At 35.8% G+C, this 17157-nt stretch overlaps 1 protein-coding gene across 3 annotated transcripts in view; it reads right to left on the bottom strand.

Moving 5' to 3' along the window:
* Window positions 1-17157, bottom strand: part of LOC136036707 (zinc finger protein with KRAB and SCAN domains 1-like) — a 264716-nt gene that overhangs the window by 17055 nt on the left and 230504 nt on the right. For 2 of the 3 annotated variants that reach the window (XM_065719034.1, XM_065719033.1), the window contains one exon: window positions 5380-5550. In XM_065719034.1, coding sequence (XP_065575106.1) covers window positions 5380-5550 — 171 coding nt within the window. Of the gene's footprint in view, window positions 1-5379; window positions 5551-6501; window positions 7140-17157 lie in introns of those variants that run through there. The other variant, XM_065719036.1, reaches the window with a different exon arrangement.

Below are 17157 nucleotides of genomic sequence, written 5' to 3'. Positions count from 1 at the left end.
TGTTTATTTGTTGGTTTACTTTTTTTTTCCCAGGGGTGATCGTATCGACCCAGTGGTCCTAGAGTCTTGCGAGAGGGCTCATTCTAACGGAATGAAAAGTTCTAGTGCCCTTTTTAAGTGACCCAAAAAATTGGAGGGCACCTAGGCCCCCTCCCACGCTAATTATTTTCCCAAAGTCACCAAATCAAAATTCTGAGACGGCCATTTTATTCAGCGTAGTCAAAAAACCTTATAACTATGTCTTTGGGGACGACTTACTCCCCCACAGTCCCCATGGGAGGGGCCACAAGTTACAAACTTTGACCAGTGCTTACATATAGTAATGGTTATTTTGGAGTGTTCAGACGTTTTCAGGGGGATTTTTAGGTTGGGGGGAGGAGTTGAAAAGAGGGGGATATGTTGGGGGAACTTTCCTTGGAGGAATTTGTCACGGGGGAAGAAAATTTTCATGAAGGGAGCGCAGGATTATCTAGCATTATTAAAAAAAATACAATGAAAAAATAGACATGAAAAAGTTTTTTCAACTGAAAGTAAGAAGAAGCATTAAAATTTAAAACGAACAGAAATTATTACGCATATGATGGGCTCACTTCCTCCTAATACCTCGCTCTTTTTAAAGCTAAGGTGTTTTTAGTAATTTCAACTATTATTATTCTACGGCTTTTGTGATTCAGGGGTCATTCTTAAGAAATTGGAACAAAATTTAAGCTTTAGTGTAAAGAGCGATGTTCTGACGAGGGGATGGACCCCTTCGTATACGTAATAAAAAAAATGAGACTACAGAAGTTCGCTACGTAAGCTAATTTGTAAGTTACGTATATCTTTTACTAATAAAAACATTCGTAAAAAAATTAAAAGTTCTAGTTGCCTTTTTAAGTAACCAAAAATTGGAGGGCAACTAGGCCTCCTCCCCCCCTCCTTTTTTCTCAAAATCATTCGATCAAAACTATGAGTAAGTGATTTAGCAAAAAAAAATATACAAATTTCGTTTTAATTATTCATCTGCGGAGAGCCAAAATCAAAACATGCATTCATTCAAAAACGTTCAGAAATTAAGAAAAAAAACAAGTTTTTTTAACGGAAAGTAATGAGCAACATTAAAACTTAAAACGAACAGAAATTACTTCGTATATGAAAGGAGATGCTTCCTCATCGACGCCCCACTCTTTATGCTAAAGTTTTTTACTGTTTAAAAAAATAAAGTTAAGAGAAAGAGTCACACTTTAGCGTAAAGAGCGTATAATCCTAGAGCTAGGTATCGATTTCGGTTTTTACAATGGAATTATTTAGCATGCACTTGGAGAAGTGACATAGTATACTTGCTTTGTGGGTGAATGTGTCCAAAAGAAACGAAAAGTTAAGCTCAAATATAGAGCAGAAGCTTTCGTGCTGCTGCTTTTTGAAAAATATTCAATCTAAAAGCTCATTGGGTTTGAATATCACTACGTAAAAAAAAAAATTTGAAGCCATCGTTATCCTCTGTTCTTGTGAACAAGTTTTTACTTACTTGGCTTCTCTTCACCTGAAAGTGAAGATTTGCCTAAGTCTAGGAAAACAGCCAAATTCTCTAAAAAATGTTTATTCATCAGACAGAAATAATCTAAAAGTGGCTGGTAGATATAATGGTCTACATACAGTTAAAGCAGGTAATGAGAAAGTAGGAATGTGGAAGATTAGTAGTAAAAAAAGCCACACTACAATGTAGCAGCACTTCTCTATTTCTTTTGGGGATTCGATTAGGGAGGAGCTAATATCACAGCTTCAGAATGCATGTAACTACCATGCTGCTGATAAACATAGTTCTTCACAAAAATTTAAGTGGTGCTTTTTATAGTTGCAGTGATTAATGAGTATCAGTCATGCTTTTGGGTATTATTTTCATACTACGTATAACATTTGAATGTACAACTCCATCCATAAGGTAACAGGAGTAGGCTATATACAGTATATACAGTATATTGAGAAGTGTCTGGGTTATCAAATACCTTTGGTTTTCAGTTTTATAGATAATGAGCAAGCGGTGTTCTATACTGATTAATAAGGATTATTTTAATGGACTTGTCTTGAGGAGCATAAGAGAGGTAATGAGAAGACATAGGACAAAATGCGGAAGAACAACTTTCTTGGACTCAGAATGTAGATGGAAGTGCAAGTAAAATAAATGAACTTTTAGATGTTTGGCGAGTTTAGGGTGCTAGAAAATGTTTGAAAATTTAATTAAAGAAGACTGAGTTGCTAATGCTAGGATAAAGGAAATATGAAAATGTGACGTCGGGTAGCGAAAAGATCGATCAATTGGACAGCTTCACTTACCTTGGTAGCATTATTAGTAAAGATGGTGGGTGCGGCGATGGTTATAAAAGTACAATAACCAAGGCTCAGGGTGTTTTTTCACAGTTGAAAAAAGTTTAGAAGAATAGAAAGATAAGTCTGCGCCCCTGAAATTAAAATATTGGAAGCTACATGGATAACAGCGGTTAAATCTGCATCTGAAATATGGGCACTCTGAAAAACGAAGGAAGATTTGCTGGACGTTTTCTAGAAAAATTGCCTACGAATAGTTTTGGGTACCCGAACCGTTTTTCCAACAGTAGACTGCATGAAAAGGGGTTCAATCCCGCTTTATAGGGCTATGATAAGAGAAAAGTTGAGATGGCTAAGGCATGTTCTGCGGATGAAGGATTACGGGATTGCCTCTTTGGCTAACAGTCTAGGGCTAAACAGAAAACAGGTCGCCCGTGATTGGGATGGAAGGATGTCATGAAGAAAGTAAGGGAAATAGGAAATTTCTAAGAGTGTTTAAAAAAGAAGACTTTGAGCAGATTGGAATAGAGGAGGAACATCGTAGCCATTCTAGCCTCAAGTAGCTTGGCGCCGCGGTGAGTTGTTAGTAGTAGTAGCAGCGAATTTAACTGCTAGGTGCTATCCTTGAGTCCTGCATTACCATGCCGAAGATTGGTACTCTAGCATTTTAAAGGCTGAAAAAACGATCTAGATAGGTGTATGGAACAAAAACAGAAACAAAATACACTGAATAGCAAACGAAATGTGACTTGAAACTAAAGAATAACAAATGAATTAGGCTGCTGCAGAGTTTAGTTATTTTTGAAAATTGCGATTGAATAAGGAACGCGACAAGCACGAAGGAGGAATTTAATTCACGGCGGAATTTCTTAATTCAACCGAAATTGCTGTTTTTCCACCCTTTTACATGACACTGAAGAAAAAAGCGATGATTATGCCAATTTTAGATATTTCAGAAGGGATAGGCATTGGAACACGTGAATTTAGATGAATCTGAACAGCTAAAGGAAGAACACGAAAAAAAAGCCTGAGGCAATGATGCCCGAAAATGAAGCGGAGCGACATCTGCGGCCAGAAGACATATTACAACCAGTATCACAACAAACGCACTGAATCATAAATGAAATCTGCGGTTAGAAGAGAAGCGACGGTGAGTATCAGAAAGAGTTCCAGGAGAAAAAAAATCCAAAAAAATGGACGATTCTTTGATGCCTTATAAGGAAGGAGGAATTAAATTCACGCCAGACTTTCTCAACTCAATTATTATTGCTTATTTGATACATCATAACTTAAAACAGAAGGATAAAGAATATATACACTGCCTTTAAGCGAGCAACTGCGTACTTACTTATGAATTTTTTTTAATTATATACCCTTTTAGTATTTTTCCGAAAGTGGTTGCATCGAACTTAACCTGAATCCATGACATCAATAAAAAGTTTAGATTATTTGTAATTAAAAGACAAGCAACCACAAAAATGAATATATACAAGACCACAGCGTACAAAGTAGAAGAAAAGCGACCGTGAGAATCATTATACACAAGCCTGCCGCGTAGCATGGCTATGAGGCAGTATGCATTTTTCGAATAAACATACAATTTCAAGAGTATAAAGCAGGAATCTTTTAAAACTCTTCAATAAAAGCAGGGTACATTTGAATATGTGCAGAAATACAAATGCGTTAAATGGGCTTCAATATTGTACCCTCCCCCCTCAGTAAAGAAGGACAAGGGTCTGACTTGGAATTCAGTTTTCCTCGTCGGCTAACACATGCACGGGTCCAACCCTTGCAGTTTTCATTACAAAGCTTTTCTTGTAAATCAGAGTTCTTTTATTTAACAAAAAACTTCAACATACTCTATTCTAATACTCCATAGTCAGGAAGGAAGGAAGGAATAAAAAAAAAACAATCCCTCACCTCGAATTTCCCCAAAATCAACACCCTCTTCCCTCGCAAGTCCAATTCCTCACCTCAAAATACCCCAAATTCAGGTTACTCTTCCCTCACAAGTCCAATCCCTCACATCGAATATCCCCAAAACCAACATACTTTTCCCTCGTAAATAAAAATACTTCTTCATACTCTTCCCAGTAAGGCTCCACGGACAAGACGGAAGAGGAGAAAAACAAATCCAACCCCTCACATAAAAAGTCCCCAAAATAAGAAACTAGATAAAGAAGTAGCACCTGGTTTCAAATCACTAGAACCCACTAAAACTTAAAGAACTCATGCTGTAACACACATGCAAACTTAATTGAAAGATACCAATTCTAGCAGATACCATAAAGAACTTAATTTTTAACAAAAATCCTTTTTGAAGGTACTGAAGGATTTGTAGATCCGTGCCGACTCTAAGAATGTGTTCCTGGTCATATTACAGACTATCAGAGGGTTAAAGTCAATTATCAAAGGGTTAAACTGCAGTTATGGAATATCAGGCACGACGAAGGTCACATTGAAGGTCTCCAAAACCAACAAACTCTTCTCTCACAAGTCCAATCCCTCACCTCGAAGGTCCCCAAAATCAACATTCACTTCCCTCGTAAATCAACATACTTTTCATCGTAAGGCTCCAACGGCCTAGAAGGAACAGAAGAAAAACAAATCAAATTTCTCACCTAAACGACAAGACAAGGAAAACACGGAAGCACAGCCTAGTTTCAAATCACTAGAACCCAATGAAACCTAAATAACTCATGCTCTAATACACGTACAAACCTAATCAAGAGAAACCAACTTTATATGAAACCATCACACTTTTAACTAGAAATTCTTTTAGAAGGTACTGAAGGAATGGTAGACCCGCATACGTTCTAGGAACGTGTTTCTGTTCATACTACAAACTATCAGAAGATTGAAGTCATTATCAGAGGGTTGAAGTCAACTATCAGAGGTTAAATTGCAGAAATAGAATATCAGGCACCAAACTCTAGAACAATGAAAACTCTTTCAAGAACGATGAGATGAGAAAAATTCCGTCTTTGGAGCTTTGTCCACTTGTCCGTTCCAATTTTTTTCAAAAAACGCATAAACCAGTATAGTTAATTCAAAAAAAAATAAATCAAGATATACCTTGACTGTCAAAAGATGTGGTGCCTGATTCCTCGGTATCAGGTTGAAGTTTACAAGGTCCTGAAAACTCGGGAAAATTACCCAAAGCAATATCTTCACGTTTAAGAAACAAAAGAAGGTTTGGAACGCCAAAGACTTCTTCACTGTGACTTGATGAAGCATCTTCAACTTCTAAAATAATATATAAATGAAAATGTTTGCAGATGATGTTATTTTTGCATACCATAAGAATTTATCAACAATTTTCCATAACTTTGCCGAAACACTTTTATCCTAATTTGATTGGGACAATCGATATTTACTCTAGCTAAATGAGGAAAAATATATATGCATGTTTTTCTCACTGGCTGGATGAAACGTATGTTTTTATGAAGTCAGCTCTATGTCAGCTATTAGAAGTCAACTATAGGCCTATGTAAACTATTAGAAGTCAGCTATATCAACTATTATGAATATGTCCAATTCTTATAAGAAATGAGTGGTTTTCTGGGACATTCCCAGAAAGTAGATAGCAGCTTGTTTCATGAATGTACTGGTTTGCTTTGAGTACATTAAGTTTTTGCACATTAATGAATATGAATATATGCGAATGAGAAAAGATTTCTGCGTAAGGGATATTTTGGATGTGAATCAGAAAAAAGGGTCTTTCTGGGTTTGGTATCCCAACAAAACAGAGGTACAAATTCAAATTTTCTATTACATGAATACCACATCAATAGTTTGCAAAATTGTTCAATGACACATGTGACATAACATTTTTATTTTAATGCATTTGCAGTGTCGACTGAGGAGAAGTCAGAGCCCATAAATAACTACACAGAATTTCATAAACAATAAAAAAAGTTAATAAATTATTTTTTTTTTATCTTCAAAAAATAGTTCCCAGCGCATAAATAACAATAAATCACAATTTACTCCCAGCTATTTTTACAGCTACAAGCATATGCTACATCAAAGGATTGAAAAAACCTAGGAGGATACGACTATCTCCAAAGCAGAAGTTGAACCTTGTAATAAGAAACATGCGCAGAAATTGACTTTGATTCAAGATTCAAAGATCTTTTCATACCTCTCCTTCGCCATGCCCCTAAATCATAGAAATTAAAAAACTGTTTATCAGAATTACCATTCTGTAAAATGTTTTTATTGTAAACTATAAACTAGAATGCCTTTTCCTAGAATGGGTTGATATATGACAGTTCAGATTCCATTTACTTGAAAATTCTTCCCCGCATAGATCACACTTATACGGTTTTTACCTGTATGCAATATTCGATGTCTATTCAAACAATGAAGCCAAGTAAAGCTTTTTTTACATAAATCACACTTAAACGGTTTCTCACCCGTATGCAGTCTTTGATGTTTATTCAAATTGCCTAATTGAGTAAAACACTTTTTGCACAAATCACATTTAAACGGTTTTTCACGTGTATGCACTCTTTGGTGAAGATTCAAATAGCTTGATTGAGCAAAAGACTTTTCGCACAAACCACATTTAAACGGTTTCTTATCTGTATGCAATATTCGATGTCTATTCAAATTGCCTGGACGAGAGAAACTCTTCTGGCATACATTACACGTAAGCGATTTTTCTCCCGTATGAGCTATTTGATGAGATTCCAATAGTGAAGGGAAAGGAAATCTTTGATCACATACATTGCACTCATATTCTTTTCCGAACTTTTTCCTATGCAACCCAACATTAGAATTTGAAGGTTCCATAAGTGCATTGGTATTACCTAGTGAAGTATCTGCAACTCCTAAAATAAAATAAAATAAAGGTAATGAACAACCTAAAACGTTATCATAAGGCATACTCAATCATATAATCTAAAGTAATGATATTTACAAAAAAAAATCATGATAAGATATGACAAAGTAAGAAAAAAAATAAATAGCTGTATAAAAGGCTATCTGCTTTAGTTGATGCAGAAGAACACAGTGAAAGCATTGCTTTGTCTGCCCATGATGTAAACCATTTGATTCGCTTTTCCACGAGGAGATTATATTTATATTGGATATGGGTTTGGCCGGTGTAGATCTCTGCATCCTAGCCAAGCTGGCTAACATGTATGAAAATCTAAGAGGAGCTTAGACCTCCTCTACTAGATTATTATTGTACTAGCCTTTTTATGCCTTTTTTTAGCGAGCATTTTTAGGGCTTAGCCGAAGAAGTGGCATTTTTCCGCACAACCGATCGTCCTAATGACTAATAAACTGTAGACCAGACAGGTTTACCAACTGCCGACATCAAAAAGGAGTGCAAATCAAGACCAAAAAAGAGTGCAAATTGTTAGAATAGAGTGCGAGTGAAAAAAAAATTTGTATGCCATTCTTACGCCATTTACAAATAATTATAAATTATCCTGCGATTAACAAACATATTACCTTTTAATTTTTCATATGTATATAAAACAAAGTTAGTAGGACTTCCTATTTAAATCCACCTCTAAATAACAGGTTAGATAATGATTTTCGTTCTTTTTTTTAGCTTTAAAGGTAATACTCTGCTTGAAATTTGCTGGTGTTTATTTTAACTGGATCTTCAAATGAATTATAGTGGACTTCATCAAATATTTGGATAAAGCTTTTCTCCATCTCATCCAAATGTTTTGAAAGGAATATACGAGGTCAGAGTAACTAGTCATGACCTATAGCTGACTTCACTGTAGTCAAGTCAAGTACCGTACCCTAGCAGCGTAAAAAAAAATGGTGAAACATTCCTAGTCACACAAAATAATTCTTCTTCTTCCTCAACTGGATTTTCTCCTTCTTTCCTTTTCTTGTAAATTCATGTCCAATTTTTATAAGAAATGAGTAGTTTTCTTGGACATTCCCAGAAAGTAAACAGCTGTTTGTTTGGTTTGCTTGGAGAACATCAAATTTGAGCACATTTACGAATACGAATAAATGCGAATGAGACAAGATTTCTCCGAAAGGGGTATTTTAAATGTGAATCAGAGAAAAAGGTCTTTCTGAGCTGTTTATCCCAACAACACAGAAGCGTATATTTAAATCTTCTACTATAAAAACCACATCAATAGCTTGCAGAAATGTTCAATGATACATGTGACATAACATTTTATTTTTATACATTTGCAGTGTGGAACGAGGAGAAGTCGGAGCCCATAGATAATTAAATAGAATTTCATAAATAATAATAAAATTAATAAACCAAATTTTTAATTTTTTCTTCAAAGAATAGTACCCAGCGCAAAAAAAAAACAATAAATTACAATTTACTCCCAGCTATTTTTACAGCTACAAGGATTGTAGTTGTAAATAATTACATTTTTTACACGCAACGAGAAACCACACGAAAAATAACAAAAATCTTGTGATTTTAAACAAAGGTCGGGCATTAATATACCATACTACCACACTCTGTGCATGAGTGCTTATAACTATCAGTTGTGAAGTTTCTTTAAGAAAGCAGAAGCAAAACGGATTTATCATCCTTCAAAACAACACAAAAAATTCCATGTAGGTTCTAACTCATATAAAAAACAAAAGCTAAGGGCTCATATGGCACTTGTGACGAGGCAAGAAGAGCTAAGGGCCAAGAGCTCATATGGTATGAGCTCTAACAAAATTCTAATGAATCAATAGATTGATTTAAGAGGAAAATCAGAGGCATAGAGCAGATCAGGATTTAAAATAAGACTCTGAGTCCCGATGTCCTTCTAAATATCAAAATTCATTAAGATCCGGTCACTCACTCGTAAGTTATAAATACCTCATTTTTTCTACTTTTTCCTCTATCTTCAGCCCCCCAGATGGTCGAATCTGGGAAAACAACTCTATCAAGTCAATTTGCGCAGCTCTCTGACACGCCTACCAATTTTCATCGTCCTAGCACGTCCAGAAAAACCAAACTCGCCAAATCACTGAACCCCTCCCCCAAAGAGAGCGAATCCAGTACGGTTACGTCAATCACGTATCAAGGACATTTGCTTATTCTATCCACCAAGCTTCATCCCGATTCCTTAACTCCAAGCGTTTTCCAAGATTTCCCCCTCCAACTCCCCCCAATGTCAACAGATCTGGTCGGTATTTGAAATAAGAGCTTTAAGACATGAATTCCTTCTAAATATAAAATTTCATTCAGATCCGGTAACCCGTTCTTAAGGTAAAAATACCTCAATTTTTCTAATTTTTCCAAATTAACACACACCCCCAGCTCCTCCAAAGAGAACGGATCCGTTCCAATTATGTCAATCACGTATCTAGAACTTTTGCTTATTCTTCCAATCAAGTTTCATCCCGATCTCTCCACTCTAAGCGTTTTCCAAGATTTCTGTTTCCCTCCTCCAACCCCTTATGTCCCCGGATCCAAATCGAGTTGAAAATGGAGCATCTGAGACACAAGATCCTTCTATATATATCAAGTTCCATTAAGATCTATCACTTATTCGTAAGACAAAAAAATACCCCAATTTTCACGTTTTCCAAGAATTCCGGTTTCCCTCACCAACCCCTCCCTCACCAACCCCTCCCTCCCCCAATGTCACAGGATCTGGTCGGAATTTATAATTAGAGCATTAAAGCACAAGATCCTTCTAAATATCAAATTTCATTAAGATCTGGTCACCCGTTCGTAAGTTACAAATACCTCATTTTTCCAAATTACCCCCCCCCCCAACTCCATTAAAGAGAGCAGATCCAGTCCAGTTATGTCAGTCACGTATCTTAGACCGGTTTTTAGTCTTCCCATCCAGTTTCATCCTGATCTCTCCGCTTTAAGTATTTTCTAAGACTTCCGGTCCCCCCAACTCCCCCCCCCCCCCAATGACTCTGGATCCGATTGAGATTTGAAATAAGAGATCAGAGTTACGAGGTCCTTATAAAAATGAAGTTTCATGAAATTCCGACCACTCCTTCGTAAGTTAAAAATACGTCATTTTTTCTAATTTTTCAGAATTAACCCTCCCCCCAATAGAGTGGATCCGTTCCAATTATGTCAATCACGTATCTAAGACTTCTGATTATTTTCCCCACCAAGTTTCATCCCGATCCCTCCAATCTAAGCGTTTTCCACGATTTTAGGTTCCCCCCTCCAAACTCCCCCCAATGTCACCAGATCCAGTCGGGATTTAAAATAAGAGCTTTGAGACACAATATCCTTCTAAATATCAAATTTCATTGAGATCCGATCACCCGTTCGTAAGTTAAAAATACCTCTTTTTCTAATTTTTTCAGAATTACTTTTCCAAATTAACCAGCCCCCCCCCCCCCCCAGATGGTCAAATCGGGAAAATGACTATTTATAATTTAATCTGGTCCGGTCCCTGATACGCCTGCCAAATTTCATTGTCCTAGCTTACCTGGAAGTGCCTTAAGTAGCAAAACCGGGACCGACAGAATTTGCGATTGCTATATGTCACTTGGTTTATACCAAGTGCCATAATTAATAATTAAAACTAGCAATGAAACGAGTTAGTTACAGAATCATAAGTTCCATAACATCCTATAAAACAATAAAGGTTAAAGTACAACTGACAAACAATGGACAGTATGCAAGTCTAAAAAACATGGAAGTTAAAACAATAACATATTTGTTTAGGCTCTCTTCTAATGTAAATAAAATGATAATTCTTCGCATAAGAAGCATAATGAAATAAATTCATTCTGTTGAGTAGTGGGAAGGCGATTCCCGCACAAATGAATGTTAAATTTGGATTCAAGATGCAATTCTGACTATAGAGGTAAGTATATTAAGTACATTAGCCTCTCCCCCCCCCCATTCATTGTGCAAATATATACCCTGAATTGGTATATAGCAGTGGGTTGAAGCGAATTTGCGCCAAAAGCGATTATTATTTTGGAAAGAGCATAAGAAAAGGGATCAAGTGGTATGTTCACTTCATTCATAGGTAAACAATATGGACTGCTCAATATTTACCCATTTTCCATTGTTATTTTCAATTGGCTTCAATATTTTTGGCCCTGGATTCATTTCTGAAAGTGTCATTCACGGAACTCAACTGCTTTCCAAGAGAGCAAAGTGTCTAAACTACAACTTTAGGCTCTCCCATATTTTCCTTATGTACCCTTTTACGTCATTTTGATAGTATGGGTTCCATCCAAAGCAAATTCTTGGACCCGTGGCTGGTAAGATAAGATTTTTGGTTCAGATGAATTGGTTAGCAAAAGCAGAGACGGGTCATCAGCGCTTTTAAATGGTACAAAGGTCTAAAGTCTGCAGAATTTTACCAGTTTGAGAGTAGACTTTGAAAAAGTTGGTTTGGGTTGCTGCTTCTCCATTAACTTATTGCAATGTTGCATGCTCATTTTTCCATTTCCAAGAAGAATGGTTGTGCCAAACAACTTTTAACTTTCTTTTCTAAAATTTGACTATTCGATTTAATAGTTATACTTCGATCAACTTCTTCGTAAGTGGTTGAAAATACCAAAAAAACACCAGGGGGACCTCCCAGGCAGAGATAATAGAGATGATACCGGCTAGCTGTTCTATATTTTTCTATACTTAAATAATTCAATTTGAATTCTTATTTCTCTTCTGAATTCTTATCAAATATTGCAAAAAAAAAATGTAAAGAGCAAATAATAGGCAAAGAGAGTGCAAAATAGGAATAAGTAAAGATGAAAAAGAGACGTTGGGTAGCCAAAAGATCGATCAAGTGGACAGCTTCACTTACCTTGGTAGTATCATTATTAAAAACGGTGGGTGCGGTGAAGGTTTTAAAAGTAGAATAATTGGAATGCAAAAGTAGGATCGTAATTCCTACATTGGTGGAATGTAATTAAAAGTAGAATAAACAAATTCTGAAGGAATTTTTTTAATCAGATAAACATTATAACAATTAAATAAGACAATACTATAAATAACAATACTGAATAACCTATAATTTAATTGAAAGAGGATAATAGTTAAAATACAAAATTGTAGATATATTTTAAGGTATATTCTTGCAATAAAGTTTCTTAAAAAAAGGTTCCCTTGCAAGCACACATAGCAATCTATTACACATCAAACGTAATTGTGACTAAAAAGTCGATGGCATAATCAAAGAAAGGTTACAATTAAAATAGACCAGAAGAAGGAATCATTTAGGGGGCGAGAAAGTTTCAAAACCAGTGAAATATCTAGGGGTGTTTTTCTAGTTGGGTACCTTTGAGTGTAAATCTTAAATAGCTCCAATTTAACAAGTGTATCAAATATGGACTTTAAAAATACGCGCTCATATATAATACAGAGATTTCTTTTCTAGCAAAAAACTTTTATTTTCTTTGCTAATATCAGACATTTGGATTCAAATTTTTGAATCCATTTACAAAACGGTTTGAATTGGAATACTTACATTTATTTACAAAATTTAATGCATTTCAAATGTTTTTAGAGGGACAGCCTAGAACTCATTAGCTACTGCATCAACTAAGAGTACTAAGGTGCCTTTTTAAGTTATTTAGTCTAATATAATCTTTCAAATATTTATTAAAGCAGCTAATGTTATTCTTAGATGCTTGAGAATTGTCTCATTTTTGTTGGTTATTCGTAGCCAGATTTGTACAATTTACCTCGTTTTAAAGAGTGTTGGTTCATTACTGTCCAAACATTCTCACAAAGATGGCGACTTACTGTGAAATAAAAAAAAACACCTTTATGTGTATATATGGTATAAATGTTGCTATTAAGGATGAAAAAATTAGTCAAAATTCACTTATATTGTAAGTTTGCACTCCTACTTTTGAACGCAAAGCGTTAAGTAAAACTAAACAAAAAGATTCATAACAAAGTTCTATAACTTTTTGAAATTTCAAATAAGTTCTGTTTTCCTCTATTGTTAATCATTATTCTTTTTTAGCATTTTTATTCTTTTGACCCTTTTTCTTTAGCATGTTTATTCACTTCGCCTTTTTTGTGATATCAAAAACGTAATTTTGGTAAAATTTGTGTATGCTTGGAAATACAAATAATAATTCTTTCAACAGTTCAATATCTTAAGTTTTCTGTTTAAATTACCTGTTCAATAAAATATTTTATTACATACTAAACTTTTGGATATTTTTCTAATCATACAATATTTCTTTTTTTTAATTGATAAATGTCCATGCACAAGACTTGCAAGGGAGATGAGTTCAAGTTTAGCCCTCCATAGCCAGCATTTGTTCGCGGCGGGGTTCAGTAACATAATATGTTACCCAGTCTTGATTTTTATTTAATAGGAGGTTCAAAAACCTTTCTATACCTCTCTTTGGCCATGTCCTAATATTAATTATGTTAGCACAAATAAAAAGAATGTTTTTCAAAACAGCCAATAAAAAAGGGTCAATATACAGAGAAAAATGGAAAGAAAGACGAATTTGCAAAAAAATTACTAATGGAATATCTGCAACTCCTACAATAAAACAAAATAAAGGGGATGAAAAACCTAAAACGTTATTATAAGGCATTCTCAATCATATATTATAAATGTACGTTTAAGTTTATTTGTTCAAGTTGATTTTTTTGTTAAAAGAAAACCAAAATAAACAGCAGGGTAACAAGCGTGACTGAGTGTTTGTAAGGACTGAAGTCCCTGATAGGCTAATAGCCCTGATGAACGAACGGAGGGGACTTGAGGCTATGTTTGCGAGAGCCAAAGACTTGAACGAGTGGAGGGACGTGACGAAAAATCAGTTAAAGTCACATTTTTTGTATGTACGACGTAAAGGAGGATTGAGGAAACGAAGAATAATACACACACGAAAGATATGTTCTGCGTACCGTGCAAAAAAGGGGCCAGACATTCTAGAGGGTAAGGTGTCCGGCTAATAAGGCGGTAAACAGAGCTAAACTCCAACCAAGATGAGCCTAAACAACACCCTCTCAAGGTGTGATCAAGAAATGAGCCGGGAATCCACCATCTCTTATGCGACTGTCCAATGGAATTTAAAAAGGAATTTGCTAAATCGGTCTGGGTTTTTAAAGGAATTTTTATCTAAATAAGACAAAACGTGTATTCAGGAGCACTAATTTGGCTTAGCTACTTTGAGCCTGAGCCTTTTGGAAATATCAGCCAGTGAAAAACACACAGCATTTGTCATTGTGTGGTGAATTGTATATAGAACACACTCTTTTTCTTCATTGCACTCTGTCACTCCACGGACCGGATTTGTACTCTTTTTGTCCATTATTTGCTCTTTGCACTCTTTTTTGCAATGACAATAGGAAAACTGTTAAGCGAAATAGAAATTCAAATTAAATCATTTCAAACGAAAAGCGTGAAAGTTGGCAACCCTGAGATCGGATTGGCTTCAAAAAGTTCCATGCTCCACTTGTTTTATGGATACCGTTATACGCTATACTCTAATTAGAATTGTTATGCAATCATATCTGTATTAAATAAAAAAAAACAAGTTTTTTCAACTGAAAGTAAGGAGTGACATCAAAACTTAAAACGCACAGAAATTACTTCGTATATGAAAGAGGCTGCTTTCCTTATCAACGCCCCGCTCTTTACGCTAAAGTTTGACTCTTTCTCTCAATTCTTCTTTCTAAAACAGTAAAAAACTTGTTCTTGTTCTTCCCATCAAATTTCATCCCGATCTCTCCACTCTAAGCGTTTTTCAAGATTTCTGTTTCCCCATCCACCCCCAATGTCACCAGGTCCAATCCGAATTGAAAATGGACCATCTGAGACATGGTATCTTTCTATATATCAAGTTTCTTTAAGATCCGATCACCAATTCGTGAGATAAACATACCTTGATTTTCACGATTTATCCTCCCTTCATAACTCCCCAGATGGTCAAATCGAGGAACGACTGCAATCAAGTCAGTTTGTTCAGGTCCCTGACAACGCCTATCAATGTTCATCATCCTAGCACGCCCAGAAGCACCGAACTCGCCAAACCAAAGGAAATCTTAAACCCCCCCTACCACCCCATACTCCCCCAAAGAGAGCAAATCCGGTCTGGTTATGTCAATCAAGTATCTAGGACTTGTGCTTATTCTTCTCACCAAGTTTCATCCTGATCTCTCCTCTCGGAGTGTTTTTCAAGATTTCCAGTTTCCCCTTCCAACTCACTGCAATGTCACTGGATCCGGTCGAGATTTAAAATAAGAGCTCTGAGACAAGAGGTCCTTGTAAATATCAAATTTCATTTAAATCGGATCACCAGTTCGTAAGTTAGAAATGCGTAATTTTTTCTAATTTTTCCGAATCAATCGTCCTTCCACCTTCCTTCCATGTTAATCACGATACAGCCAATCCTTTGGTATAAATTAAACATTGTCTTCTCTTTGAATGTAAATGTGACATTACTTATATTCTCATCGGAATGAATTCAATTCCTCCTTCCTGTTTATTCTTCACAAACCTTAAAATAACTTAATTCCCTCAAAGGTTGGCAGAAGAATTAACGCGTGGATTCACTTCCTCTTTCCTGTGCATCTTTGCAGACGCTGAAATAATACTTCCACATTTTTTGAGGTACAACATTTGTTTGTAATTCAATAGAATTTTTGCTCGTTCGGCCTTTTTTTTGTCCCAGAGAATAGTTTTGCATGAGCCATAGATACAAGAAACTAATTTTTAGTATCTATTAATTTTTGAGCTGACAAGGCTAGGATGAAGTGAAGATGAAAAATGTGACTTTGGGTAACAAAGACTAAGCTGCCAAGGCCAGGATTAGGTGACGATGAAAATGTGACGTTGGGTAACAAAGACTAAGCTGCCAAGGCCAGGATTAGGTGACGATGAAAATATGACGTTAGGTAACGAAAAGATCGATCAAGTGGACAGCTTCACTTACCTTGGTGGTATTATTAGTAAAGACGGAGGGTGTTGTAAATGTTTTAAAAGTAAAATAATAGAAATGTAAAAGTAGAAACGTAATTTCTACATTAATGAAACGTAATTTAAAAGTAGAATAAATGAATATAGGAAGCTACAGTGATAACAATGGTAAAAACCTGCTTCTGAAATACGGGCAATCCGAAAAAAAACGGAGGGAAGATTTGCTAGATATTTTCTAGAAAAACTGCCTATGGATTGTTTAGGGTACCCGAATTACCGACCGTATTTCTCTCTCTCTCTCTCTCTCTCTTCTCTCTCTCTCTCTCTCTCTCTCTCTCTCTCTCTCTCTCTCTCTCTCTCTCTCGCTCTCTCTCTCTCTCTCTCTCTCTCTCTCGCTCTCTCTCGCTCTCTCTCGCTCTCTCTCGCTCTCTCTCGCTCTCTCTCTCTCTCTCTCTCTCTCTCTCGCTCTCTCTCTCCTCTCTCTCTCTAATATATATCTATATATTATAGATATATAATATATATCTTATACAAAGTATACATAAATCTTATACAAAGGAGACAGGGAGGCAACTCGTTTTGTCTCCTTTAACAATAGAGAGAGAAAAAAGAAGAAGGAATTATACCTCGATAGCTCACACGGAGTACATAAAAAAGAGAGAAAGAGAGAGAGAGAGAGAAGAAGCGGAAAAAAAATCGACTCATAGACACGGATGGGACTTATAAATTAATTTATAAATAAATCACATTACATTCAGTCCCCACTACTATAGGCAGAAAGAGCCTATTAGGCAGAAAGAGCCCAGCTTATCACTTATTTTATGCGTAAATAGTGCAGAGTATCAGTCATAGCAGCATATACCCCCGTAGAGCCGACTAACGGAAAAAAATGTGAATCGGATGAATTTTACTTAGTGTAACTGGAAGGAACAAACAGGCCCACAGGTAGAAACATTGTATTCTTATCAGAAGATTTAATGCTCAGGTGGGTAGAAATAAGGGTGGATGTATCTAGCCTATGTTAATTTGGTGTAGG

The sequence above is a fragment of the Artemia franciscana genome, chromosome 15 (genome assembly GCF_032884065.1).
Source record: "Artemia franciscana chromosome 15, ASM3288406v1, whole genome shotgun sequence".
In the NCBI taxonomy this organism is placed as follows: domain Eukaryota; kingdom Metazoa; phylum Arthropoda; class Branchiopoda; order Anostraca; family Artemiidae; genus Artemia; species Artemia franciscana.
This window is presented reverse-complemented; position numbering and strand designations above follow the sequence as displayed.